The 26122-nt window shown below is 44.9% G+C and overlaps 1 protein-coding gene across 6 annotated transcripts in view; it reads right to left on the reverse strand.

Annotated features, from left to right (window-relative positions):
• Positions 1-19419: 19419 nt before the first annotated feature.
• The window catches only part of GORAB (golgin, RAB6 interacting), a 79178-nt gene continuing 72475 nt past the window's right edge, over positions 19420-26122 (reverse strand). For all 6 annotated transcript variants that reach the window (XM_017815888.1, XM_017815889.1, XM_017815890.1 and 3 more), the window contains 3 exons: positions 25555-25656; positions 23693-23833; positions 19420-21148 (listed from right to left, as the gene is read on the reverse strand). In XM_017815888.1, the coding sequence (XP_017671377.1) occupies positions 20686-21148; positions 23693-23833; positions 25555-25656 (706 nt within the window). In that variant the 3' untranslated portion in view covers positions 19420-20685. The remainder of the gene's footprint in view (positions 21149-23692; positions 23834-25554; positions 25657-26122) is intronic.

Below are 26122 nucleotides of genomic sequence, written 5' to 3' on the forward strand. Positions count from 1 at the left end.
GGAAGGCACCAAGCACTGAGTAAGCCAAGCCTTCACCTGCTCTGCTCCTACATTCAGCTCTCCTGCACTGACCACCACGTCACATGCCTTTCCCAGCATAGATGACCTTCTTCTTTCAGCTGCCCTAAATATCTTCTATTCCACGGGAGTTTAAATAAAAGAAACCAGGCAGAAGAACCTGTGACACCCAGGTGTGGGTCCTCAGCTGTCTAATCATATCATGGCACTCAGGTGAAGCATTTTGCTCAGTGAAGAAAAGTACTTTGGGCCTCTCTCTTCCCTACCTTATTTTCATGAAACTTGTCAGCATGTAAAGTCTTAGAGACCTTTTTTTTTATCTGCCAAATTTGTTTCATCCTAGCAATTTAAAAAAAAAAAGGCAGGAGGGCAGTGAGGAACAGGAGCTGCCAGCCAGAACCACTGCACAAGCTTGTGCCTTTAGGAAACCTGACCAAAATGCACATATCATTTATTCCTGCTCTGTACCAGGTGCTCAGCTATTCTGTGACATGCTAGGCACCCTCTAACTCTGCTCTCTTGATGACCTGGATAGGTGTGAGCAGCTTAGATGGGTGACTCAGAGGGCAGGAGGGCACAAATGAGGCTTACTCCTCTCCCAGGCCCAGAGCAGCACCCACATTAGAGAGTGAGTGCTCCAATGCAGACCTTCACTGCTTTGCACCCTGAAACTCTGCCACAGCTCCTTAGGGCAAAGCTGATGAGAGGCATCGATTCAGAGCATCTCTCTGTCTCTGGCTCGTCTTAGGATGCATCCACGTTGTCCTGTCCAGTGATATCCCCACTCTGTTGCTGATGCCCAGGTGCTTGGGATCCAAATCAGAATCCTTTTAGCCCAAAAAGTTCTCCTCCAGCCATTTCATCATGCTGGTTCCCTTTAATGTCTGGTCTCAAGCCCTTCTGCACTTGCTCCAGCCAGGGCTGGATAAGAACTCCACAGAGCTGGAGACAGAGAGCACCTGCAGGAACATGTGTGTGCACAAGGGTGTATGACCTTACACGTGTGGGTGAGCCTTTGGGGGTGTGTGCCCAAATTCGGGTCTGGAGCCAAACCTCCCCCCACAAACTCCTGCTACACACTTGGCCCAAATCCCTCTCTCTTCTTTCTTCCCCACTAGAGGTGCATTATTACATCTGTGGGGGATCAGGTAGTCCACAGTCATTCCAAGCTGTAAACTCAACATCAGGGTTTCTTTTAGTTCCAAACATCTTGATATCATCTGGAAATGCCACGAGCAGTTTATAATTAGGGTTTAGCATACAGATTAATACCAGCAGCTCCAGGGTGAACAGACCATCAGAGTCTAATCAAAGCTTAAATGGGGCAGCAATTTAGTACCGAGATTTATTATTCCACTGCATAATATTTTGAACCAGGGGCTGAGTTCACATCACACACAGTCATTCCTGGAAGTGCTATCACATCTCCAGCCAGAGCAAGGTGGCTTGTTACTGGTTCATGGAGGTGATAAATACTAGACTTGGGGAGCTTATTTAGGAATATTGCAGAATTCACTGCACTAGATTTAGAAGCTGAGGCTGGTTGCACACATGCCCAACTTTGCCCCAGCCCACGTGAATGGTGGGGCAAAGCCACACATTTGCATTGTCTTTTTTGATGTGTACCAGGTTTAATAAGGGAGGTACCCCAGGATACCAGCTGAAGGGTTCTGTTTGCCATCTCCTCTGGCCTTGTGTGGGTGAGGAAGGATGGAGAGGTATGAGCTACTCAAGGTGGGGATAAAGCTGCCCCACAGCAACAGAACCATCCACTGGGAACTGACACCAGTTGAGGCTTGGTGACATGCTCAGCCAGCAGCTGGGGAGGGAGTTCTGGGCCAAATGCAGCCAGGGACAACTCCTCCTGAGTGGTATTTCTGCAAAGTCCCATCTGCATGACCCTGGGAGTACCCCAAAATCTCAGAAGTTTGATTTTTAGGGTAGGAGCAGCTACTGTGCAGTGCCTGGGTTGGAGTTTTCACTAGCAGGACTCCTACCTTTTCCAATCTGCCTTGCCCAGACCTACCCCCACCCAGTCAGGGCTGGAGCCCTTCCTTTGCCTTGTCATTTATAAAACACAAGTGGGGGAGAGGGCTGGGGGAGTGGAAATTTGTTCATCAGTTTGTCTGTACACGTCCCAATTTTTAGATTTCAACAGTTGCCACCTAGCTTTCAACAGAGATGACAAGCACATTCACCAGCTGCCAATGGCAGGAACAAGTTTCCTATTTTCTTTTTCCGTGAGCTTTCCGCCAAGTGGAAGAGGGGCTATGAAGAAGGGGCTATCCTAATCTTCAGCCTAGATGGCCTGTGAATCTGAACTAGAGTCCAGCTATCCCTTTCCCTGGTTTTGCTCTTGCCAGGGATGCCTTATGGCCATTAGCTCTGCCTCTGGCCCCCCAGATCAGCACCATGTCTGAGGTGCAAGGAGCAAAAACACCTCCTCGCCAGGGCTTTGTGCCAGTGGCCACGAGCCCGTGAGCACGGGGTGACAGGGCACAGTCCTGCAGGCGGATGATGCTTGTCTTCATTGCACTGAGCTGCTCCATCACCTTGGAGGATTTCAGGGGAGCTGCCTGCCTGGTAAAAAAACAGCCTGTGCCCCTGTCAGGCTGCCTGCAATGGCTACCTGGTGGCACTGAGACGGCCACCAGGATCTCCACCCACTCTCCCCCTGCCCCGGGCAGGACAAGTTAAATGAGGGCTAAGCCGCATGTTCCCAAGGGCTCAGACTTGAGCTGGCTCCAGAGCCGGCTGCGTAAGGAGCCGTGGGTTTGGATAAGCCAGCCGTTTAACCGGGGTTTTATTACCAGGCAGGGTAACAAAAGCACTCAGAGGTCACCCGGGAACTTTAATCAGCACCGAGGGTCACTGGATAGCAGGACAGGAGGGAGGAGGGCAGGGCCCAGGGCATGCAAATAAATAAATAGATGTATTGAAACCACCTCTGTTCCTCCAAGTGATCTCCTCTCTCTCTCCCCTTCTCCAGGCACACACTCTGCTCCTTACAATCAGACATTCAAGTGGCCCTAATTTCCCCAGCAGAAACTCCAAGATCTCCTGCAAATTTAACTAAGAAGTTTATCCACAAGGTTTGGTTGGGTTTTTTATTTTAAATCCCTCACTGCTGGAGATGAAAGTTCAGTCTGCTGGACTGCTCTTGGGCTGGGTATCAGATATCCCTAACCCCGGAGAGAAAAAGCGTCCCACCAGCTTCTCTCCCCTGCAGGAAAGGAAAAAAAAAACACCACCTCCCATAATCAGAGTCTGGGCAGACAAATTGGCACCACTGTTTTCGTCTTTGCTCCCTCCACCCCCCCTTTCTGGAAGAGGACTAACCCTTCGGAGCACAGTCACAACTCACAAATATTTGTGGGTATTATATTGCAGGAGGGAAAAAAAATCCAAAGGAAGGTAACTGTTAAAAGCTTAGTCCCTCTCCCATGGAAAGCAGCTTTATGCACGTCCATAAATCTCCTTTGTAAGTGGCCATTAAAATTGCGTCTTGTTTAATTTTTTTTTTTTAATCTCGTTTAAACACTTTTTCTCATCTTGCAAACGAATGATGTCATTGGCAGGCCCAGTAATGAACGTGAAAAAAAAAAAAAAATCAACTTTCTGATGTTTTGGGGTCTCTCTCTAAAAGCAAACCCTTCAATAGCAGTCTCCTAATCCAGCTTAACAACCAACTTGTATTTAAGTGCCTTGCTCCCACATCTGTCCACACTCATCTTCGTGCACAAATGATGTGCTTCAAGTGAGGAGCGTGTTTAAACTGTGGCAGGATGGGAGTCCCTGGGTCTGGCTGCTGAGCTGTCGAAATGCTCACTGCATTGGTAACACATTGTGACACAGACCCCACAGCAGCTGCACATGGGTGCCCTGACCCACTCACTGATGGTCACTGGTCCTCCCTGTCCTTCTGCAATCCTTAGACTGATGTCCTCAGGGGACAAGGCTTTCTCCAGATGCCACAGAACAAGACCATCACTAGCCTGCACAGCCCTGTGCCTCACAGATACGCCCTTGACACCCAAAACATGGCTTGGTTGAAAGGCTCCTTGCTGGGCTACTTCTGTTGTTTGGGTTTGGTGTGTGGGGCTGGGGATTTTAGGTTTGCTTTTAGATTTTCTTTTTTTTTTTTTTTTTGGAAGCTGTTTTAATGGAGCGGAAGCAAAACCAAATAGCAGGCTGAGCAAATGGGAGAAAAATAAATGCAAAACTTGAAAATGAATAATTGGTGTGTTTTTAATTGCTTTTTTTTTTTTTTTTTTTTTTTTTTTTTGGAAGCTGTTTTAATGGAGCGGAAGCAAAACCAAATAGCAGGCTGAGCAAATGGGAGAAAAATAAATGCAAAACTTGAAAATGAATAATTGGTGTGTTTTTAATTAAAAAGCAGTTAACTGTTTCGGGGTGAGGAGCGTGGGTTTGGGTTGACACCGTCTGAACCCTGGAAGGAGCACGTTAAACTGTTCACCATACTGCGGGTTAAGAAAATGGGAAATAAATACATCCCAGCCCCTTGGAAAACTAAACCATCTTTAGGGCTCAGCTGTAAACTTTCTTCAGCAATTTATTAGAGTTCCAGAAAACACTTGTTGAGTAGCCTCGGCCCATAATAAACATCAGTCCTTGTTTGTTTGTTTTTGTAATGGGAACAAAACCACATCTTTTTCTTTCTCAAGTGGATAATTTAATTACATGGCAAGAAACACATTCATTGTCCAGAGTACCCAGAGAAGATTGCCACGACACTTGCAGTTCAGTGTAGAGCCAGCTGATACCCAGAATGGTTTCAGGGAAGATTTCTGTAATGGCACCTCCACTCAGGCTGGAGCTGATGGTAGCACTGGGATTGTCATCACAAACAGGAGGAGGAAATGGGTGCCTCTGTGTAAGGCAGGTCTTACTGGAGCATTGGAGGGGAAAGGAAGACTGGATGAAAGGGAATGAGAGACAGGGAAGGGAAGGGACTTGTCTGGGCCACACAGCAGGTCCGGGGTGGCAGCAGCGACTGAGCTGATCCATCTGCTTTCCCTCAACACAAGCTTCAGTCTGAAAATGTCAGTGTTTTCTTCTAGAGGCTGAAATACTTCAACATTTCTTGCTCTGCAGGTCGTCACCTCTTCCGTGGGGAACTTGTCTTGGCCTCAGTGGCAGGAGGCAGATAATGGCAGTGATCACAAGAGCATCTGGAGGAGACACCTTGTGAGGACAGGGAGTGCTTGTGAGCATCCATCCCCTTCTGTGCCCCCATTTTTGGGAGCCTGCCGTGCAGAAAGAGAAACAGGAGTTGATCCCTTACAGTTGATTCTTGGTGGGTTTGGTTTGCCCATGCCCTGCATTTGGGGCACCCTGGCCTTGGGTTTAATACCAGAAAAGTCTCCAAGCTGAAATAGCTGAAGGGGGGAACCATCCAGATAAGCAATTACCCAGTGCTCTTTCCCAGGGCCAGCCCAGCAATTATGGTCAGCAATAAAGAAATCTGACGGCTGTCGAAACACAGACCCTCGTTCCTCCAAGCTCTTCTTGAGGGGGCACAATTAGACAATGTGATTAAAGCCACGGCAGGAGAGCCAGATGCACCCAGGTAACTCCTCCGAAGCCCATGGCTTGAAACCGAGGTGTTGGTTACCTGATTTGTAGCAAATCAGGTAGAAATCAGCCATTCCTCTCCACAAAACTACATCACACCCTTGAACAGCCAAACCTTCTTCTCTTACATGTCTTTGAGGGAGATGAAATCCATATGGCCCAGAGAGTGAGCGCAGGCTAGGGATGGAAGGAAGGACAGGAACAGCATTTCTTCAGGACAGAAGACAATGGAAATGTTTCCACTGATTCCAATAGGTTCTGAGTCAGCGGCTGCAACCAATTTTCCTCCTAAATGGACTTCCATATGTCTAAAAAACTCTTGCAAGTGCTGGAATTTGTTACAGAACAAACCTGTACTTTATTACTCTGCTCCCTGATTCCGAGTGTTTCTCCCTTTAAATTCCTTGGTCAGCCATTTCTGGGCTTTGGGGTTCGCTTCTGAGAAACGCATTCACTTCTAAAGCCAGCATTTTCTGTGGAACAGGCAGAGTCTCCCCCCTCTGCCCCCACACTTCACTTTGCTTTGCTGGGAACTTGTGTCTTCAGGTTCATCAGAAAAATAGATGCAGAGGAAAGCACAAGGAGGAAATAAAGTTCACCAGACCTTCTCTACTTTACAGATTGCCTCTGAAACACAGAGCAAAGCTGCTTTTTACCATAAATTTTCCATTTGCCACATCTCTAGAAACAGAAGAGATTTTGCCCTCTTTGTGACAGGAATCTTTAAACTAAAGATTTTTCTATTTCTTTCTTTCATTAACTTGAAACAAAAATTGGCAGAAGTGGACTTTTCCATTTTCATCAAAAACTGTTTTGTATGGACAGAGAGTCACTTTCCTGCCCATGATATCCATGCTCTGTACTACATCTAAAGGAATTTAGGAACCACTGTACCGCTTTCAACAGTGGTTTAGGGACTACAAGGGACATTTCCATGATCATATCCATTTTTGAGTGCTATCTGTAAAGGTTAAGCAGCTAAAGACGTTTATCTTGCACTGAGGTGTCAGTGAAAACCAGGCTTTCTACAATGTCTTGAAAATACAGCTTAAATTTGATTAAGTTCCTAAAACCTAAAAGAATTTTTAGAACTTACTCCTAATGCTACACAGAAATGGCCATATATTTTCTATTATCTATTTTCTGTTTCCTCGCAAGAATGAGAACACGGGAAGAAAGTTTCAAAGCAACTCCCCCAACAAACATCCCTAAGGCCCCATTTAATTCATAATTTTAAGAAGTTTCTAAGTTTCCAAAGTATTTTTTAGTTGATGTTAACTTTACTTTAAGGGTGTTGGTTCAAAATGAAATCTCAAAACATTTCATTAGAAAACAAAGCCAAAACACTTGGATTTCTTTTTCTTCCTTTGCCAGAACAGTTCATCAAACTGATGTGAATTCACAAACATTTTCAGCCAACCTAAAGCACAATCTTTGGCAAATACATAGTTTGCCTAAAAAAAGAAGTAATTGTCCCATTCTAAGAATAAAGTTAAAATCCATCCATGATTTTAAGTGCTCAGACTGAACAATGATGGAGTATTTGCCCTGATGATAGAAGAAAAAAAGAAATAAATTTTGCTTATTACTTTACATATATATTTATATGTACCTGAAATTCATATACACACACGGTCCTTTCCATCCAACATGAATGTTTTCAACACAGAAAAAGTAAAGAGAAGAGATTTAGTGCTGATTAGAACAAAAGTTGCACTGTACCTTACAGATTTCAGCATGTCTCATTAAAACTGGGCTTGCAATATACATATCCTTTAATAAATAAAGCTTAAGGTACATAAACACTGCAGCGGATATAAATTATTTTAACCAAAGTATGTAGGGAAAAAAAAAATTACTGGAACACCATGATCCAGGGCATTTTACAGTAAATTGGACTTCATCAGCGGTTTTGCATTTTTATTTGATTTTGGAGTTCCTCCACTAAAGCTGTAAGTTTTGTAGAGTTTATTTCACACCTTGTAATTTAAAACGTTACACTCCATCGAAATTCCTCTCAAAAAAAGGACCCGAGTAATTAATGTCTTTGGGCTCAACGTTCATTATATCCCACTAGTGTGAAAATTCATAAAAATAAGACATGGGATTAGGAGCTTAACAGCCTCACACATTTGCAGAGCTGCTGCATTGGCAAATATTTCCCTGCCCTTCCGAAGAGCAGCGCTCTCCTGGCTGCTCTCCTTTGTTTCCTTGGATCATCCGAGTCATTAGAAAGTGCCTGAAAAGAAACCTCGTGTCTTGTGCTCGTATTTTTCTCTTGGAAGCAGATAAATAAAATAGGATGGGGCCATTTCTTCCCGTGCTCTTCTATTTTCTTCATTTGGTGGCAGTGTATCTTTTAACTCCTCATGGAGACAATGGGAATTTTGGCCACTGGAAGCAAGGGGACTCCAAATGCCCTTGGAAAGGAAGCAAGACCTGGGTTTTGATTACTGAGAGCTGAATTGCTTCCTTCATGCAAACATGGTTCCAAGGAGGTGGGACAGCTCCGGGCTGAATCACAGGCTCCGTTTTGCCCTCGGCAGATCCACAGATACAGTGGGTGAATTTGTGCAGCAAACAGCAGTTTTGACCAGAGTTTAATTTCAGAGGGACATAAACCGTTCACAAAGTTGGGCTGAATTTGACAAGTACCTTTTGCCAAAAACCCAAACAAAACCAACAAGCCTAATACAGGAGGCTCTTTTTTAAACTTCAAAACATTTCATTCCAAAGTGTTTTCAAAGCAAAGGGGTTGACTTCACGTAGGTGTTTCTGAAATGAGCCTTTTGGAGGTTTTATTGAAAAACCCGACCTTAGAAAAAAAATGAAATTAAACTGTAAAATGGAACATTGTGTTTCGGATCAAACACTATGTCCTAAGTTGACTCAATATTTCTCGTTTATTTTATCTTTTTTTTTTTTTTTTAAGACTGTTTTGGTTCAAAACAAACAGAATTGCTTCATTCCCTGGTCTCCTCCCCCAGGTATCTGAATGTGGCCGCAGTACAAAGCATCCTTTATCCACCCAGGTCGCAGTCATTCCCCCCAGGACAGGGCTGGCCACAAACCCTGAGGAGTACATCAGCACAGCTCTCCCTTCAGCTCTGGCCACACAATTCCCTTCTTAACGGGGCAGTTCCTATTGTGCTGAAGTTCCTTCCAGGTCCGGTTCACTCATCACGGCTCCCTCTATGGCTGACAGTGAGAAATTCCAGCCCAGGATCCTTAGGACCAGCCACACTCAGAACATGCCACTTGATTTTAGAGGGAACCGAGCTGTCCCGTTTGGACTCAGAGATACCTTAAGCGAGGGGATGTGAAGTCTGCAACAGATCTATTCCTGGGCAGAAAGTATTAGTGGAAATTGCTGTTTCCATTACTGCACGTGGCTGTGGAAAGGAAAACCTTTGTCCAAGATAGATCAGCTATTGCATCTGTCCTGGAAATTAATTTGTCAGCAGCAGCTGGGAAAACTGCAGCAGCATTCAAGTGCTTCGCTGATGTTTCAGGTTGCATTCACATTACCTTTCTGCCAAGTGCTTTTTGGCTGCACCATCTCCAGTCCAAGGAAGGGTTTTTCAGGAAGATCTCCAAAGAAGAAAGAGCATGCCAGAAAAAAGGCCCCTTAGATTTTACTCTGCACATTTCTAAGCAATATAATTAAAATAACTTTTAGCATCCTAAATGAGGCTTGCACGTTTTACCCCATGAACAATCCTTCTAACTGAATGCAGTTAACATACACTTTAATAAAAGAATAAAAATTGCATATATTCTTTGAGCTTAAAAAAAGAAACTTGCAAGCTTGATCTGGAGGCTGTGTTGCAGCCTCCCTTTGCTCTTCAGCCCTAGAGAGCCATTTTGCTCTCAGAGCAGGACACCTTTGCAGAGAAAGGGCGAAGGGATTCTAAGGAAACATCAAGGAAACATCTCAGATGAGTGAAAACTGGGAGATCTCTCAGCAAAGTTATTCTCTGGTTTGATCAAAAAAATCTGTCATCGCATACTGGGGCTGGTGAAGAGGTGATAAAATCATTCAGCTTTGGGACATGAGCAGTTCTCTCAAATTTAAATCAGATGGAAATGGAGTCAACTTGTTTGGAAAAGTAGTTCAGCTCTCAGCAAGGATTATGACTCTCATAACTTTCTTGTAGTTGCAAATTGAGCGTGTTTCAGAGCTCAAACGCAGCAGTAAACAACCACCATTATCTTGCATCATAGCCCTGTCCCCTCATGAGGACAAGCACCACAAAACCTGGAGCTGGTGTCCGTGCGAGCATGCAGGGATCCAGTGCTTTGCCTGCTCTGAGGATCTCTCCATGAGTTGAGGCACAAGCATGAAGATGAGTCACAGATGGCTCGACTGGAAACTCAACGCAGATCTGAACAAGTTTTGGATGCTTCCCACCACGCATTCTTCACTCCCTGCCTCACTGCAGAGCCTGCTGTGCAAATGCTTCCAAGGGGAACACAGAGAAAGGGCTGTGCCTTGGGAAGAGGAAAAACCATTCTCCTGGAACACAGTTGATGGGGCAAGAGGACCCAGCTTTGACTGTAGCAGTGGAGTTTCCAGTTAGACCCTGGGCTAAACTTCTGCTGCTGAGAGACAGATTCTCCATCACTGCAGGGTGCAGAAACTACGAGACAATTTTATGTCAGGACACGCAGGGTGGACTTGGCTGTGGCTATGAGGCAGAGGACATGTTGAGATCCTTTCCAATTCTGTCATTCCAGAATGGGAGGTCATCCCAGCTGTACCTTAATCTTGCTTGGAAGGTGCACCCCAAAAGGACATTGTCTACAGTCCATGAACAGCAATGTAGCAATGTAAAGAATAACACTAATACAACCTTTCAGCAGGAGCAGAGTCACATTTCTCCAGGGAAACATCCCCGTGCACATCACACAGACCTGCACAGTTAAGCAGTACTGAGACAGAAAGTTTTGTACCCAGGACACAATTAAAACTGCTGTGACCTCATGCAGCAAAACACTGAGGCAATGTATACCACTCAGCCTAGTCAAATTTATCCTCTCAATTGTTATAGTCCAACAGAATTCATGCCAGATGGGGTATCATATGTCTTCCTGCAGCCAATGTAAAATGTGAAGCCAATATAAACACTATATACCATGTTCTAGCTAATTCAATACAAAGCAACAGTGTGCACACACCTGACCTGGATCAGATTTGTCCTGCCAGGTGATTTTGCAATACACAACCTGAGTGTTAATGAGGTGGAATCCTAGCCCCATCTATTGCCCTGACAAGCCCTCACCTCGTGTTTCCTACTTAAACCCTCACGTCAGTTCAAGCTCATGTGCAGCATCCAGAGACACTAACACCATCCTGGCAGGATATTCACGGTGAGTTTTCCCACTCTCAAGCAATCAAGGCTACAAACACAGCCTGTAAGGAAAGGGATTTATGTCTCTTAGCAGAGATGCAAGAAGGAACATTGATGTTCAGCCCCACTGCAAAAAACCACCCAGCAGAGGAGTCCCAGCCATCAGCTCTGAAGCAGCCCTTGATCTGCTCTTAGCAACAGAGCCTGCTCATAGTCAACTGTCCAGGCTAGTGGAGCTGTAATTTGAGGCAGATCCCCACTAACCTGGGGCTCTACATCATGTAGCACACAAATCCAGCACACCTGTGCCCAGGGTTTCTCCCACCTTCGGCTACAGACGTCACACAAGCCCTCCATGTCCCATCAGTTCCACTGCCCACCTAGCAGTGATCTTCTCAGCTAGGGCTCAACCTGCAGGATGTACCAAGGCATCCCTGTCCTCCAAATACATTCTCTTGTGTTTTCTGACAGTCCTGATTCTTCTGAGTCCAAAACTTTGGGCTTAACACTAGAGACTGTCCTCATGCCTCCTGGCCCTGAGATCAAGGAAGGGTCTCGAGCTGCCATGGCCCCATCTCCTGAAGGCTGTGCAATTGTCAGCTGAGGGCTTGATTAAGCTTGACTAAATTTCTACAGCAGGAGGGTGGCAGTGCCATGCTGACCCTTCCTTACACAGAAACACATCCCAAATGCACAGGCACTAGCACAAAAAGGGAGTGGCCGCTCACTTTAGGGTTAGCTGGTCATTTCTACCACAGAAACTACTGTGTTGGCATCTGCAAGTATTTAAAATTCTCAAGGTTTCTTCTATTGTTGTATCTGCCTTCTGGGTTTTCTTTTTTGAGCCTTTCTGTTAGATGGCGCTGAGTTTTCAAGCTTTCCTCCACAGGGATGAGGCCACCAGGGGGGCCACAGTGTGCACAGCCAGACAAAGCTCTGTGGAGATGTGATGTGAGCAGGGTGTGGGGAGGAAGCCTTAGAAGGAAGAGGGAAGATCTGTCTTCTGAGAGGTTTCAAATGACCCTGATAGAATCTCTAAATTGAGAGTTTGGTAATACTGAAGGGGTGGAGAGTAAGGAAAATTTTAAGGATGAGTAGGAGAACTTCCCAGTCTTACTTTATGTTACTGATAGCAAGGCTGTGTGTGAACAGAGCACCTGAGCATGGTGGAGGTGATACCAGAGCTGACACGCTGGAGGATTGTGTGTCAGGTTTCCATCTGGGCTACACCAATGCCTGCCTCGACACTGATTAGAAGAAGCAACCCCACTATCGGGAAAACAAGAGGACACAAAATTAGCAGAGGAGCCTGGGGAGGTATTGTCAGTGCGTCTCTTCTAAGGACATGGCCCTGACAGGAAGTTTAGGCTCTTTTCTTACGGCTGGGAAAAGCAAACAGAAGAAACACAAAGAAACATCAGCTGTTCCTCGGGTCCAAAGCAGAAGCAGGAATCTTCAAGGCTAAGCAGGACTGGGAAAAAAAAAAGCTCTGAGTTGAATTAGTTGTGTACCAGTGGGCCCTGTAAGAGAAGCCAAGTTTCTACCTTGCACGGATTCCCCGTGCTCTGGCGTGCAGCTGAGGCCCTGCCGTCCACAGGGTGGATGTTTTAGTGCCTGGCTCTTTTTAACTGGCACATGTTAAGAGCTTTGAATTAACAGGTGCATAAAAACTGTCAAAAAACACTTAGCTCTCAAGACAGTCTGTCGGTTGTATTAAAAATATGGTTTTATGTAACCACATTCTCTCAACACTTGCTGGGTATTACGGCATGGGAAAGTCACTCGCCCTCTCCAAATGAAAGCGGCGATGTTTAAACTCTCCCGCAGAAGAAAAAAAAAGGAAAGAAATGAGAAAGGCTACAGTTCCTCTGATCTTGCCAAGGAATTGCTCCTGTTTTCCACACCAAAGGTTGACTTTTTCCAGCAAAACAGGACCAGCCTAAAGCTCCAGACTAGGGGCAAGCACCCCAGGAGGTCAAAAGGCCAGTGTCTTGCAGGCTTAGTGAGGTGGAAATGAGGGATTTTTGACAACTGAATGGGAAGATGTCTTACTTGCTGACTGAGGAGGTGGTATTTACTGTAAGCATGGCCTAGGATTAAAAAAAACCCTCAAGAGTTTAACAGAGGTTTAGAGCTAGGAAAAAAGTCCCTATTTGTGCCCATGTTTCAGAAGAGGTTTAGAAATAGTTTTAGTTCTTATTCTTCCCTCACTCATGAGTCCTGAACATCTGGGATCCCAAAAACAAAAGCATCGGGTTTCCAGAGTGGAAAGAGTTGTAAGAGACAGGTCCAGAAGAATTTTTAAAACTCTCGAAAGCATTTCTGAAACCAGTTCCCTTTTAAATATGTGGCAAATACATTAAAGTGGGTTTTGGATTAAAGTTTTACTGCCTCTTGATAAAAGCCATTCGCACCTTTGATGTGTTTGTGGATGGCAGCCATCCCAAATGCCTTCCCCAGGCCTCGCCCCCATCAGGAAGTCTCCCTCTGGCTCTCTCCAGGAATGCCCAGATGGGTTGTCATCTGTCACCTCCCCAGAGGTGACCAACTCAGAACAGCCACTCTGGGGTTACAGACACAGTAGGTGAAAGCAAAGATTTCTGAGTGCAAGTGTAATGGTGAACATGGATAACCCTGGAGCCTGTGAGAGGTGGGTAGAATGGCAAGGAATGGGCTTCTGAAACTGGCTGTGAGTTTAATCTTACTGAGTTTTAATTCTGTGAATCAAAGCCCTTCCAGTACCACCCTGTGCTCACCCACCTTCTGCTCAGCCTGGTGGCTCTGGGGAGCCCTGGTTATTTGCCTGGCCTGGAGGACAGATGGGTCCACGAAGTTTCTCAGCAGCTGTTGGAAGGAGGAAGGGAAACTGTCTGAAGGACAGAAGGAGAAATCTTACTGGTGGCTTGGAAGGGTTTGAGTAATGAAAGGCTCCAGTGTGGCAGGCAGCTGGGGCAGAGGAGACTCAGTAGTCCTTGAAAAGCACATCGTGTCTCCCCTCTATGTAAAGCAGATAGAGCTTTGTGAATGTCAAGGCCAGAAAGTTCATCATGAGTGCCCAAGTCCAACTTGCCAGGCCAAGGAAAGTATTTTCCAATAGCTTCATAAGTTCTGCCAGCAAGAGCATCATCCCCAAGAGACTCACAGAGGGACTGTCACTGACAGTAGCAGATATGCTGAGCAAGTCCAGGAGCAGGAGCCTGCCTGCTTGGCAGTGCTGTTTGCAGAACTGTTTAGTGTCAATGAGACTGATGAACACTCCACAGTACTTAGGGGATGCAGTGGGATGTCATGGAGAAAAGTCCATCACTAAATATTTTGATTTGAGGAGCAAAGAAAAGAAAACAATTGGCATTTTAGCAGATGGGGGGAAAAAAAGATCTGGAAGCAAGAAGAAAATCCTGCAGAGAACGAGGCATGATTTTTTACAACAGCTGCAAGATGTTCTTCTTGGAGGATCAGGGAAGCACGTTAGGAAAATGCTGGAATGGACCTGGTTCCTTATGAGCACATCCTCACGCCAAGTACTATCAGCTTCTCTGCCATGAAGCAAACCACCAAAACGTGGGACCAGCTGCAGCTCACACGACAGCCAAGCCAGAGACACAACCTCTGGGAGACCATCAGCACCACAGACAATGGAATATGCACCATCAGCAACCAGTCACCACCTAAACAGTTACAGAACTATTCAAGACATGATGGAGGCTTTGGGGTGATACTCAGAAACCTACTCCAGATGCAACTGGGGAAACTTTGAAGACGATGATGTCTGAATTGCATTAACCCCTCCTTGGGACACAGGATCTGTCTACACTGGAATGGGGACAGTGACTGGAGCCTGCAAAGACAGAGCCGTTTCACTCTACCTAGCTCATGTTCCCAAGGCAGGATACACAGTACAGATTTTGGCACAGGCTCACAGCACAGGGCTCCAGGGGGTTTGTTGCCCAAACCAACAACTGAGGAACAGCCAGTTTGTGACTCTTTAGACAAACCACGTGCAGTCAACAAACACTTCTAGTGGGATATCCTTGCTGGCCCAAGGACTCATGGTCTCCTAAGGCTGTGGTAGTGCACAGGGTGTGTCTTTCACATGGAAAAAGGAAGGAAGCGAGATAACATGGCTTGCTGACACACCATCTGCAGGATACCGAGCTCCATACCTGTGGAGGAGTCCTGATCACACGAACATGAGAGGATCACAGCAGAGTGTCATGTGTGCAGATACACTGACAGCACTACCAACAGCTAAAGAAAAGCAAGAAACCTTGCATGGGGAAGTTAAAGAGGCCCATTATTCAGGGATGTATTTATGGCTCATGTTTCACTTTTATCACCCCCAGAGCATTTAAGGTCGTTTTGGGTGGTTTTTTGGGTGTCTTACTTAGCTCCAAGCCTTGAAAGCTGACTTAGGGAGGGCCACAGCTTCAGCCCGAGCATGGTCTGAGGGAACAGTGACTGTTCCTTCATTCTGCCATCTTGCTACATCCTCCCCCATTCTAAAACATGCAACAGAGTGAAGGGATGTCCTTAACTCTGCAGCTTTCCCCTTGGATGATTTATATGCACTTCAATGGCATCACAAGGCATAAAATGAGTTCTTCCATTTCTCAGGGTTTCATTCTTTGCTGTGAGGAACCTCCAAGCTTTTTTCTTGCTGTCTGCTGAAATGGATTCCAGTGCTCCACTAGAGCACTGGGCTGACCTGGGTACAGGGCAAGCTATCCCATACTCATTATCCAGCAGTCTCCAAAAAACAGCACAGCCCTTAAACGGTGGAGCCCTGGAAAAGGGAGTCATGTATTCACTACGCAGCTCTAGAGGACAAACGCAGTGCCTGGCCCCCACACGTGCTTTCCACTCCCAGATATCACATCCAACAGCATCCCTGCTGCTGCTGGACTTTCCGCACTCATGCCACCACCCAACGCTGCCTATTCAACAGGATACTGTCCCCATTCCCCTGGAGGTGTGCCACGGAGTGCTGAGGCTGTTCAACCTCTGCCACACGTGAGGGCTGCTTTGCTTACTGCCTAAGAGCAATTCCTCCCAGTTCTCCCCTCTCGCACACATGGGCCAGGTGTGAAAATCAGTTCAGACATTAAAACCCACTGCTCAGCTCTAGCAGCACGGAAAAATAAAATCACTGGCTGATCAGCCAAACAAGCAGGTGGGAGTGGTACAGACAGAGGCAGGAGAGACAAGGTACTAAACCTGCCCAGTGCTCCCAAGTGCCTCGTTATACTGATTTATGTTTAGCTAATTGAGAAAATGACTCTAACTACACAATCCAGGCCCTAATTCAGAAAGGCCAAAGCTTTTTAGTGTCTCTACCTGCATCTTAAAAGGCATGATTTAAACCCTGTAACTAACAGGCTGCCAAAGGCAAGGATTTGAAGGATCTGATGTCCTATCATGCCGAGGGGGTGAGGTTTGGCTAAGGTCTCTCGTTACTTGGTCTTTCCCCACTGCTGTACCAAGTTTGCTGCTGGGACATAAATCAGGGGAAATGATGAAGGAAACCAGTCTCGTGCCCCATCAAAGGAGCCAACACTCGCTTTAATGGGACCATGCAGGCAAGCCTAAATAGGGCACTTAACAAGCATGTGGTTTCTGTAATACCAGCCCACATCTACACACTGTTTGCACTGCCACTGGCAAAACCCTTTGCCCCTTTATGCACCACACCTGCTTGTATCCATGGAATTAGAAAAGGGATCATGATATAATGCCAAAGTGTTGAGCATAGATTTCTGGGCTGGATCAGGCCTGCAGAAAAATTTTAGCTATCTCTCAGTAACTGCATGAACCCTTGTACACAATTATGGTATGTACAAGAGCAGAGCACAGAGACCCAAGACACTGTGTCTACAAAGAGTCACACAAAAGTACCAAGCTTGGCCCAGGACCCACAGATGCTCAAAGATCCCACATAAGGTGGGGTAAAGCTCCAGTCCTCAAGCTGGGACAAGCCATATCCCAAGGGCCTAATCCAAATTTGAACCCTGACAAAAGGGTGTTAGGAACAGAAAGCCTATAGATCCTACTGTCCTAAGCAGAAAATACAGAACAGAGGGAATCCCAGCAAGGGAGGGAATTCAATGGAGCTCTGCCCCTTTCTTTGGCTCCTGAACTTTGCCCAAGGTTAACTGTTCCATGAGCAATCCTCTCTAGCGTGTTCTTAATGCAGCTGGTCAGGAAACACAGTACCCCCAACCACTAGACCAGTCACTACATTTCCTTCTTATTGGTTTTTCCTCATTCAGTTCAGGTGGGATCCAGGCTCAAAGGAAAAACTCCACGCTTCACAAAAGGTATTAGGAAGACAAATGGCTGATGGACAACTTGAGTCCCTCCCCACAAAGCTACCCCAAGCTCAAACCTCTTGAGAGCCCAGCTTCATCTGGCTGGATATACAATCAGATTGGGGGTTGTCCAAGTGTTTTACACCATGCAGTAGACATCCATGGGAACCCCAGGCTGAGTCATGACCATCTGTGCTCATTTAAACATTCCTTGACAGAGGAGGGAGTGCTAATCCTGACATCCTGGCCAAAATGCAACACGGACAATTATACTGTGCTTTGTAACATTCTCACAGGGGTGTACATCGGTGTTTTCCAGTTCATCCCATAATGGTAATGTGTTGGTCCAACACAGAAATGGCCACGGTGCCACAGCAGAATGCAAGTCCCCTGTGACAAGCCCTGCAGTTACTGTCAGACATCACATGCTGCTCTATTTTCCCTGCTGGGGGTGTTCAATCTCAGTGCACTTCACACTCAGACTTCTCCCCCTACCTGTGCAAGAGGTCCTCACGAAAGATCTGCCCATTCATTCTTGATCTGTGCTGAACTTCTTATTTTTCTGTTCTTCTGAAGAGATATAACACACCAGTGGAGTGGAGAGCACACCTGCCCTTAGTGTACTCCAGGGACAGCAAATCCAAACACTGTAAGACACAGCAGCCACTACCAAAGGGAGAAATGGCTTTTGCTTGGAGAGCCTCAATTCCAACGGTTCTCCTTCCTTCAAGGAAAAACAAGTTAAAAACCCCAACCCTTCTGTTGCACCAAAATCATCTCCTGGCATTTCTGACCAGCACACATGTTGTTACAATTACGACTGGACTCCCTGGCTCCGGCACAGGGGGAATGTTAAACCGGCACACTGGCACCCATCAAAACATTTGAGAACTTCCAAAGTGGAACTGACACCACGGTAGTGGTTTGTATCACACGTCACAGAAAGGCTTCATAACTTAGATCAAACAGTTTAACTCCTGAGCTCCCTGTCCAGCAAGAGCAACCAAATGCTAGGCTGCTATTGTTATCCCACATGGCTGTTTCATGTGGCTCCCAGCCAGTTCACTCCATTTTGCAAGCTCAGAAGTTAAAGGCAGACAGAACTGGCCAGAACTTCAACGAGGGACTCGCCAGAGAACAGAACCTGCTGATTCTAACAGCATCTTCCCTCTCAGGCAGAAACAGCACCAGCACTATCAGGATGGTACACAAGAATTTTTCAGCTTTTAAGCCATTTTGTTGGATATAAACTTACTCCATTCTAGGAAACTCATATTCTTAAGCAGTTGTCAAAAAGACCTTTGGACTTGTAATTTTTTGCCATTTTCAGAGTTCAGACAATAATCTTACCTGTGACAACGAGGTGCAACGAGTAGGACTAATTTAGCCACATTTTAGCCTAGTAGAGAACCACAAATTATATGCAAAATGGAGTGCGTGTGATTCCAGTAAATACCATTGCAACTCAACTCTTCTGTCAGAAGCTCTGCTGTGTGTCCCCAACGAGCTTAACACAACTGTAATGAGGAACAGGATTTTGAATCTCTTGAGGAACAACTGAGGACAGCTGCAGAGGATGGAAAAGAGAATGGTACAATTAAATTATTACTGCACTTACTGGTATCCAGTTCTGAAAACCATCATCAGGTTGCTACAAGCTGTCCTGCAACTGCAGACAGAGCAAAGGAAGTCACTCACAATTTTCTCATAATAAAATCAAATCCTCTGCTTCAGGTCTTCCAGCAAAATACCAGTGAATGCAGTATACCAGCAACCACAGAGCAATGCTTCATACGTATTTCAAATGTTACTTTGGAGTTTTCTAACTTTAATCAACCCTAATTATGAGCGGCTTCTCTAGAAAACATATTTATTCCACTTTCTCCTGTGTATGGGAGGCACCAGGAGAGATTTTCCACTGCTGCCCTGGGCCAGTTAGCTGAAGAGATTCCTGCCAAGCCATATCCTGCCATGTCTTTGCTTCATACATTTCCATGTTTTGGAACAGCCTTTTTTGAGGTTTTACTTTCACACGGCAGAGAGTTGCCAAAGGACGTATCTGATTCTGCCATTTATCACCTCCTGTGGAAAAACGGTCTTGGATACACGTATTAGTCTCAGATATCACAACCAACAGTAAACACACCGCGTACAAGATGCACTGATTTATTAATAGAATAAAAATGAAATGTAGTGACATGTTTTTCCACTGTTAAAGCCATAGAGACAATCAGTGTCCCATTTATATACTCGGTGGCGTCATTCAGCAACTCATTCATAAACTCTGACCGACACGTTCAGGTCAGGTATTCCAGGAACCATTCCCACACTTCCATGTTACAAAGCGGATAACTGTGAGCTCAACTCCCCACGGTTTGCAGCTGCAATCAGTCTATGGGAGATTTTCCTACGTCCTCTTCTAATTCCTGAGACTTTCTCCACCTGGAATAGCTCTTTAAAGCCTTTCAACAGCAACAGAGTGAACCAGCTGAACTTCTTGTGGGGTACAAACCTGCTTTTCCGGCAAGAAAATGCATTGAATGTCATACAAAAATAGGCTCATTTCCAATATACAGTGGAGATTATTTACTATAAGATCCCTGGCTAATTATTGGCACTTCGAGGCAACTACAACAGAGAAAATATTTGCAATGGAAGTTTTAAATGTAACACACTCTCTTTTGTGTGTTTCTACTTCTACATTCTGTAGGGTCTTAAACTGTACCCATCATTTTTTTTAAAGCATAGCTGATGTGATTTCATAGATAACAGATCTATCCATGTACAGCTTGGTAATGATTCAGCATTATCTGAAAGGAATAGGCAAAGTGATAAATATGAGGTATTACAACTGACTTTGCAATTTGCCTCAGTATGCAAATTTCCTTTCCATGAGGAAAGAGTATCATCTACAAAGGCAATTAAAGTAAGCACTTGGGTTTCACAGCAGAAGAAACCGTTGAAAACTAATCCCTTATGGATACAAAGGAAGAAAAACATCCTATTGCAGATGTTAGGGGACAGAATGCATTCTGAAGCAGATCAAGGGGTCTTTTCTTCTGTAGATATCTATCTCTTGCACCCTGCTCAGAACAGGTATCTGTGACACCAATAGGCTGAAAATCTTTGGAAAAACCCTACTGTTCACACGCAAATGTCCTGTTTCAGGAAGGTATAAAAGCCCGTGAAGAGCTGGGCATTAGAACATGAACACAAACCAGGAAAGACGATGACAGACGGTGAACCCCAAATGGGAGTCTTGTGAAAAAAAAAAAGCACCTTTAAAATTTGAAAACAATATTAAAGGAAAAGGGAAATGAAGTGCATGTGACTGGTACTGCCAAAGCCCAGATATAACCTACAAGCCTGCAGAGAGTACATCATCCATAACCACTGGCTCATCTCCCATCCAGCAGTCATGTAGCAGAACAAGCTGGGGAGCTTTCCGAAGTCACATCTACTGCCTGAGTTTGTCTGTCCATACTGGAGAGGGATTTGGTCCCGGAGTTTTGAGCCTGTTCAGAAACAGCAGGAGAAGCAGCAGTATGGTTGGCACGCTCGCCCTCCCGCCCTGTACCACTGGGAGTGGGGTTCTCCTTCGCTGTCGCAGCGTGACTGTGTGACTGGCTGCCTTGTCTCCCTGCTTCTGCCTCCTGCTGCTGCAGCATCCGCTCCACCTCGATCTCGAGTTCCAGATTTTCCTCATCTGCCTCCACATCCAGCTGCTGCATTAACTCCTCCAGCTTCCTGGCCTTGCGGAGCTCGTTCTGCTGGATGATGGTGCACAGGTGCTCCGTGAGGTGCTCCTTAAGCTCCGTCTTGTGCTGGAGGTCCAGCTTGGCTGCCACGTACTCCGACTCCGCCTTTTCATACCGCTTCCTGCAAAATCATCACCATTTCCAGTGGGTTAATTCTCAAAGCACTCCACAGCCTGACACACAGACAGACACTTCAAACATCCCTGAAATGCAACGTGCGTTATGCCAGCTGTTCACGACGTGCTGCTACGTTAGCAAAGGGGAAGAAAATAAGCGTGAATTGATCAAAACTTCTCTGGACACTCCAGGCTCTGCTGCTGTGTACTCCAAGAGTTAACTTGCTCATCTGAAATCTATAGACTGAATCACAAACACACATTTTTGCTGCCTGTTCGAAGGGATGCATCACTAGCAGCAGAAAGAAACCATCAGAAATTGCAGTTTTCACACTTGTAATGAACACCCACCCAGTGAACCGAAACACTGCACAGCAGTTTGGGGTTCTTCTAACCCAACCACGCCCCGACAGACACAGATGCTCAAAGGAGCACAGCATGGATACATATGGACATTTGGATAGTGTACTCTTCTGGCCACCCATAGACATGTTCAGAAAATCAGGAGCAGCAGAGACTGACGCAGCACGTGACATCAAAAGTGATCACAACTTCTGCGTGGCGACAGATGTAGAATTTTATTGCAAGCATCCCCCTGACACTCACCTCCTGCCAATTTGCACTTCCTGTCACGACAAATATAGCAAAAAGGAAATATTCTAAATATTTATCGAGGTTAACACACAGAGAGTATCCAGCACTTTAATGGTTGGTGTCTGCATTAGTGATGCTTCTTCCACTGCATCAGTAAATCTGTGTATTCATTCTAATTAACAGACAGATAGGTGCAATCTTGCTCATCAGGAAAAGGTTTTTGCAGCACGGCTACATGAAGCACCTTACAGAGCACTTACAAAACTAATGTAAGTAAGGTGGCTGAATAAAGCATCCAGCTGTTTTATAAAGCAACAGAAAGACAGGATCCTTTGCTTAGTGAGACAGAAGGAAACAAGACATAGAAAAGCATTCCCAAATATGTTCTTTTATATAATCATCACAAAACTTTGACTCAGATGTAAAGGCTGTGTCTGCAGTGGGCAGAGGATGCCCATTTACATATGCCTCTCAGGAAAGTCAAGATTTCTTTAGGTCAGGCACCTGAAATGGAAAAACTAATAACACTATGTTGGAAACGTCTGCACAGTTAAACCTTTGGGCTGAATTCACACATATTATTCACATCATATTTATGAAAATTCAATTCCACAGCGATTGGCCAATGTCCCTAACTATGTATGTGCTCAGGACTATTTAAAATTGCACTTTTTGACCCACTGAAGCGATTTTTGTTTTAGCCCTAAAACACAAGGCGAGAACTAAAAATCTGCTTTAAAAGACACCATTTAGAAGTAAATTGGCTTTGGCTTACAATACATGAAAACTACAGCACTGGAAGTATCTAACTTGCATTTCCAAGTCCCTCCCTCACAAAAAGACTAAGGTCATGAAAGTCATTAAGAATTTGATAAATTTTATCCACTTGTCCTACCAGCATCTCCTTTTGTTCTTGTCATCAAAAACTGCTTTCCAAATGTCAGAGCCCTTCGTGTTCTGTGCTCTTTTGCCAGTAAGCATTTCAAATAGACACATTATTACAAAAATTGGGTATGAGATTTGCAGGAGCATGTAATGGTTTTAGAAACACTGAAATGCTTTTCCACTTCAGGATATTAAATTCTGTATTCATATGCAATCAGCCACTCTGACTACAGTTAATCTTAGATATTTTAACTTATAATTACACTAAAGAAATCTTCATTTTTTTTAGCTACCACTGCTATTTTTTAAAGACTAATTATCATGTTTATTGGCCTGTGGTCAATGTGTAGCAAAAGTCAAAAGGAGAAATGCACGTTTAACACATTGAATTGTGAACTCAAAACCGCAACCAAACATTTCTGTTTTAGGAAACGGCTGCACAAACATCCCGATGTTTATCTACTGATGTTGTGGCTTACCCACAACTAATGGGGTGTTCCAATTAATTTCTTGCATTTAAGGAACTCATCAGAACCAGAGTGATTAAAGGCACATTGTGAAGGGTGAAAGCTTGCTTTTTCCTTCAGTTTTTGGTCCTAGTTCCAAAAGCACTTCAGCAGTATTATATGTTTTAAGCTTAATTGGTCCCATTGATTCCAAAAGGACCAGAGCTGTCATCAACAAGCAAGTTTGCCTGAAAAGGACTTTCATTTTAGGACTTTTCAAGAAAAAACCTCTTTCCCCCTGAGAAGAAATAAACAACCTTGAAACAATAAAGCAGGGCTTATGGACAACTGCACAGTTAAGGCACTACTTATGTCTCGTGACAGCACACTCTGCAGTCAGAAAACCTGCTTCGGTTTCCAGACTCCAAGGGAAAAACTAGGAAATAAAAAGCATGCTTTTACCTCAAGATTTGAAAGCCCCCCAGACTGTGACTGCTTTAACTACATGTTATTACAATGACATAACTTCATTACTGCTTTGGTGACAGGAAACAGCATTTTCTCCCTGCTCTCAGACAGAGCTATTCCCTATTCCCTGTTCCCTCCTCCCTGTCTGTCACTTACCGGGCATAGGAGTATTCCAGGCTGGCCTGATCAATGCGGTTCCTCAGGATGCCAATGTCAGCAGACACCATGTCATCCAGAGCTTGCAGCTCCTTCTGAATCCTTTTTAGTTTCACTGCTTCGGCTTGAGTTCTTTTGGATCTGCAAAAGGAAGATGTGCTTTTTTTCCTCCCTCTTTTCAAGCCTCTCTTCTTGACATACCAGGCCCCATTTCATTTGCAGAGCAACCAACTTTAGGATCTATTCAGAAGGTTTCCCCTTTATGGTTTAGGGCTTTTGATCTTTTTCAGTATCCACAGGGATCTAAAATGCCTGCTATTAAAGGACTATGGCAAAATTATGTAATGACTATAATCAAAGTGCCTAAAATGGATTGTGTTTCTTCACTGTGGAAACACACAAGAAGCTGCTGTATCTAAGTAGTTCCCAGTGTAAGGAAACAGGAAATGGCTTGGGGGGGAAGTGAGAGGGGAAGGGCATTTAGCCCTGCAAATATCCCCTTTCAAAGAAGCCCAGTTAGTAGGGGCCAAAAAGTCACCTAACCTAAGCTTGATTTCCATTTTGCAAAATTATTCCCAAAAGGCCCAGCCAAATCCCAATGAAGTGAATGGAAAGTTTTACATCAAACACAAAGGGTTTCAATCAAGCCTTATGTAACCTTTTTCAACTCAGCCTATTCATTCCCTCGTCCTGAAAGCTAAACGTTGCTAAGGGCAGCAAACTTTGATGGATTTCACTCCCAAGCAAGCTGAGTGACTCTCATCATCACCAGCAAATTCACACTTCCCAGCCACTGCTTTACAGCCAAAGTAGGTATCTGAAACCAAGACTAGTTGTGCAGGCAGTGACAGCATCTCTCATTAGACCAGCTGATGCACGTGGAGGGGAAAGACACCTGTGGTATTGCTGAAAGCCCAAGGGAGGACTTTGAATGTCAGATTTAACTCCCTAGGTATCACTTTCCATGTCCTCTTCTCTCTCCTCAGGTTTTGTTTCCAGGAGGAAGAACCCAGCCTGATGGTCACACCCATGTTTGCTGTCCTACAGTGACTCAGAACAAATGCACTCGTGTTTTCTCTCTGCCTGGCAAAGGAAAACACCATTTTCAGAACTTTAAAGAGAATCTTCTACACAGCATGGGCTGTGTTCACTTGTGCTACCCGAGGGCTCTGATGGGCAGAACACAACACGTCTGGGAGAGCACTGCAAGCCTGAAAGCTTCACATCACTTTCCTTGATCCAGTGCTATGAGCTGTTCCAACATCCTTCCCTACAAACCTTGCCTTCTGTGTAGTCTTAAACTATATCACTACACAATGCCTTAAAGTCTGGTCCCCTGAAGAGCAAGAGCCAACAAATGAGACCGTGTGCTATAATTTCTAATCAGCCAGGGGTACAATGGTATCTTCTTCAAATTAAAGTTGATAATCTTCTCTTTTCAATACTCTTCACATACTCATAAGAGTCAAAAGCTCAAACAGTTTCTCATCATAATTTAGGAATCAAATGAACTTTCCTTAAATCCAGCAAAACCAATTCAGGAACAGAACAGGGATACGCATCTGAGCATCCCAACTTCCAAACATGATCTCACCAACAAATTCAAGGACTTCAGCTAATTCTCAAGTTGTGTAATAACTTTTCCATCTGCACACAGAGCTGCAGCTTTGGAAGTGTGAAAAGCTTAGTCACAACTTCTTAGCCAGCACTTGTCATCAAAGGGAGATGTCACTCACAGCTGCTCACTTCTGGAGCAGCACACACTGAGCACGGAGAGGAGGAAAAAGTGACATTTGAATCAAGATCTGCAGATGAAAAGTAACCCCTTGCCCGTGCTCAGCCCATGCAGCACAGCCCGTTACCTCTCAGCAATAGCTCTGGCCAGCAGAGCCTTCTTGCGCTTATTCTTCTCCTCTATCAGCCGCTGCTCTTGCTGGAGGATTTCCCATCGGGATTTCTCCTGCCTGCTCATGGAAAAGAAGATCAAAATTAACAGAAAGTTCATTTCTCTTCCTGTTCTCCAAATAACACAAATATTCATCATCATATTTCCTGGAGTAAACTCTAAAAACGTCCAAGGAACAATAAACAGGCTTCGGTTCTAAGGAAAGAAGCATCACCTGCAAGAAGTCATTCAGAGCAATAAAAACATTTTCAGATGAAATCTGCTGATCATAACAAAAATCTGCACAACCAGATAAGCTGCTGGTTAATTCAGCTTTGCTGGAAGAAAGAGCATGGAGCACTTTTTCAGAAATGGATGGAATTTTTCATTTAAAGGATGTGCTTCCCCGCTAGGTAGAAGCAGTTTCAAGTTTCTTACTGGCTGCTACAAGTTGCCATCTGTTCAGTCTGCCAACACAGCCTCTTTTTTGGAAATGTTTTTTTGCAGAAAACAGATTCTTTCACAGGCCTGCTTTACAATACAGC

Source organism: Lepidothrix coronata, unplaced genomic scaffold (assembly GCF_001604755.1).
Source record: "Lepidothrix coronata isolate B3197 unplaced genomic scaffold, Lepidothrix_coronata-1.0 Scaffold52, whole genome shotgun sequence".
Taxonomy (NCBI): Eukaryota; Metazoa; Chordata; class Aves; order Passeriformes; family Pipridae; genus Lepidothrix; species Lepidothrix coronata.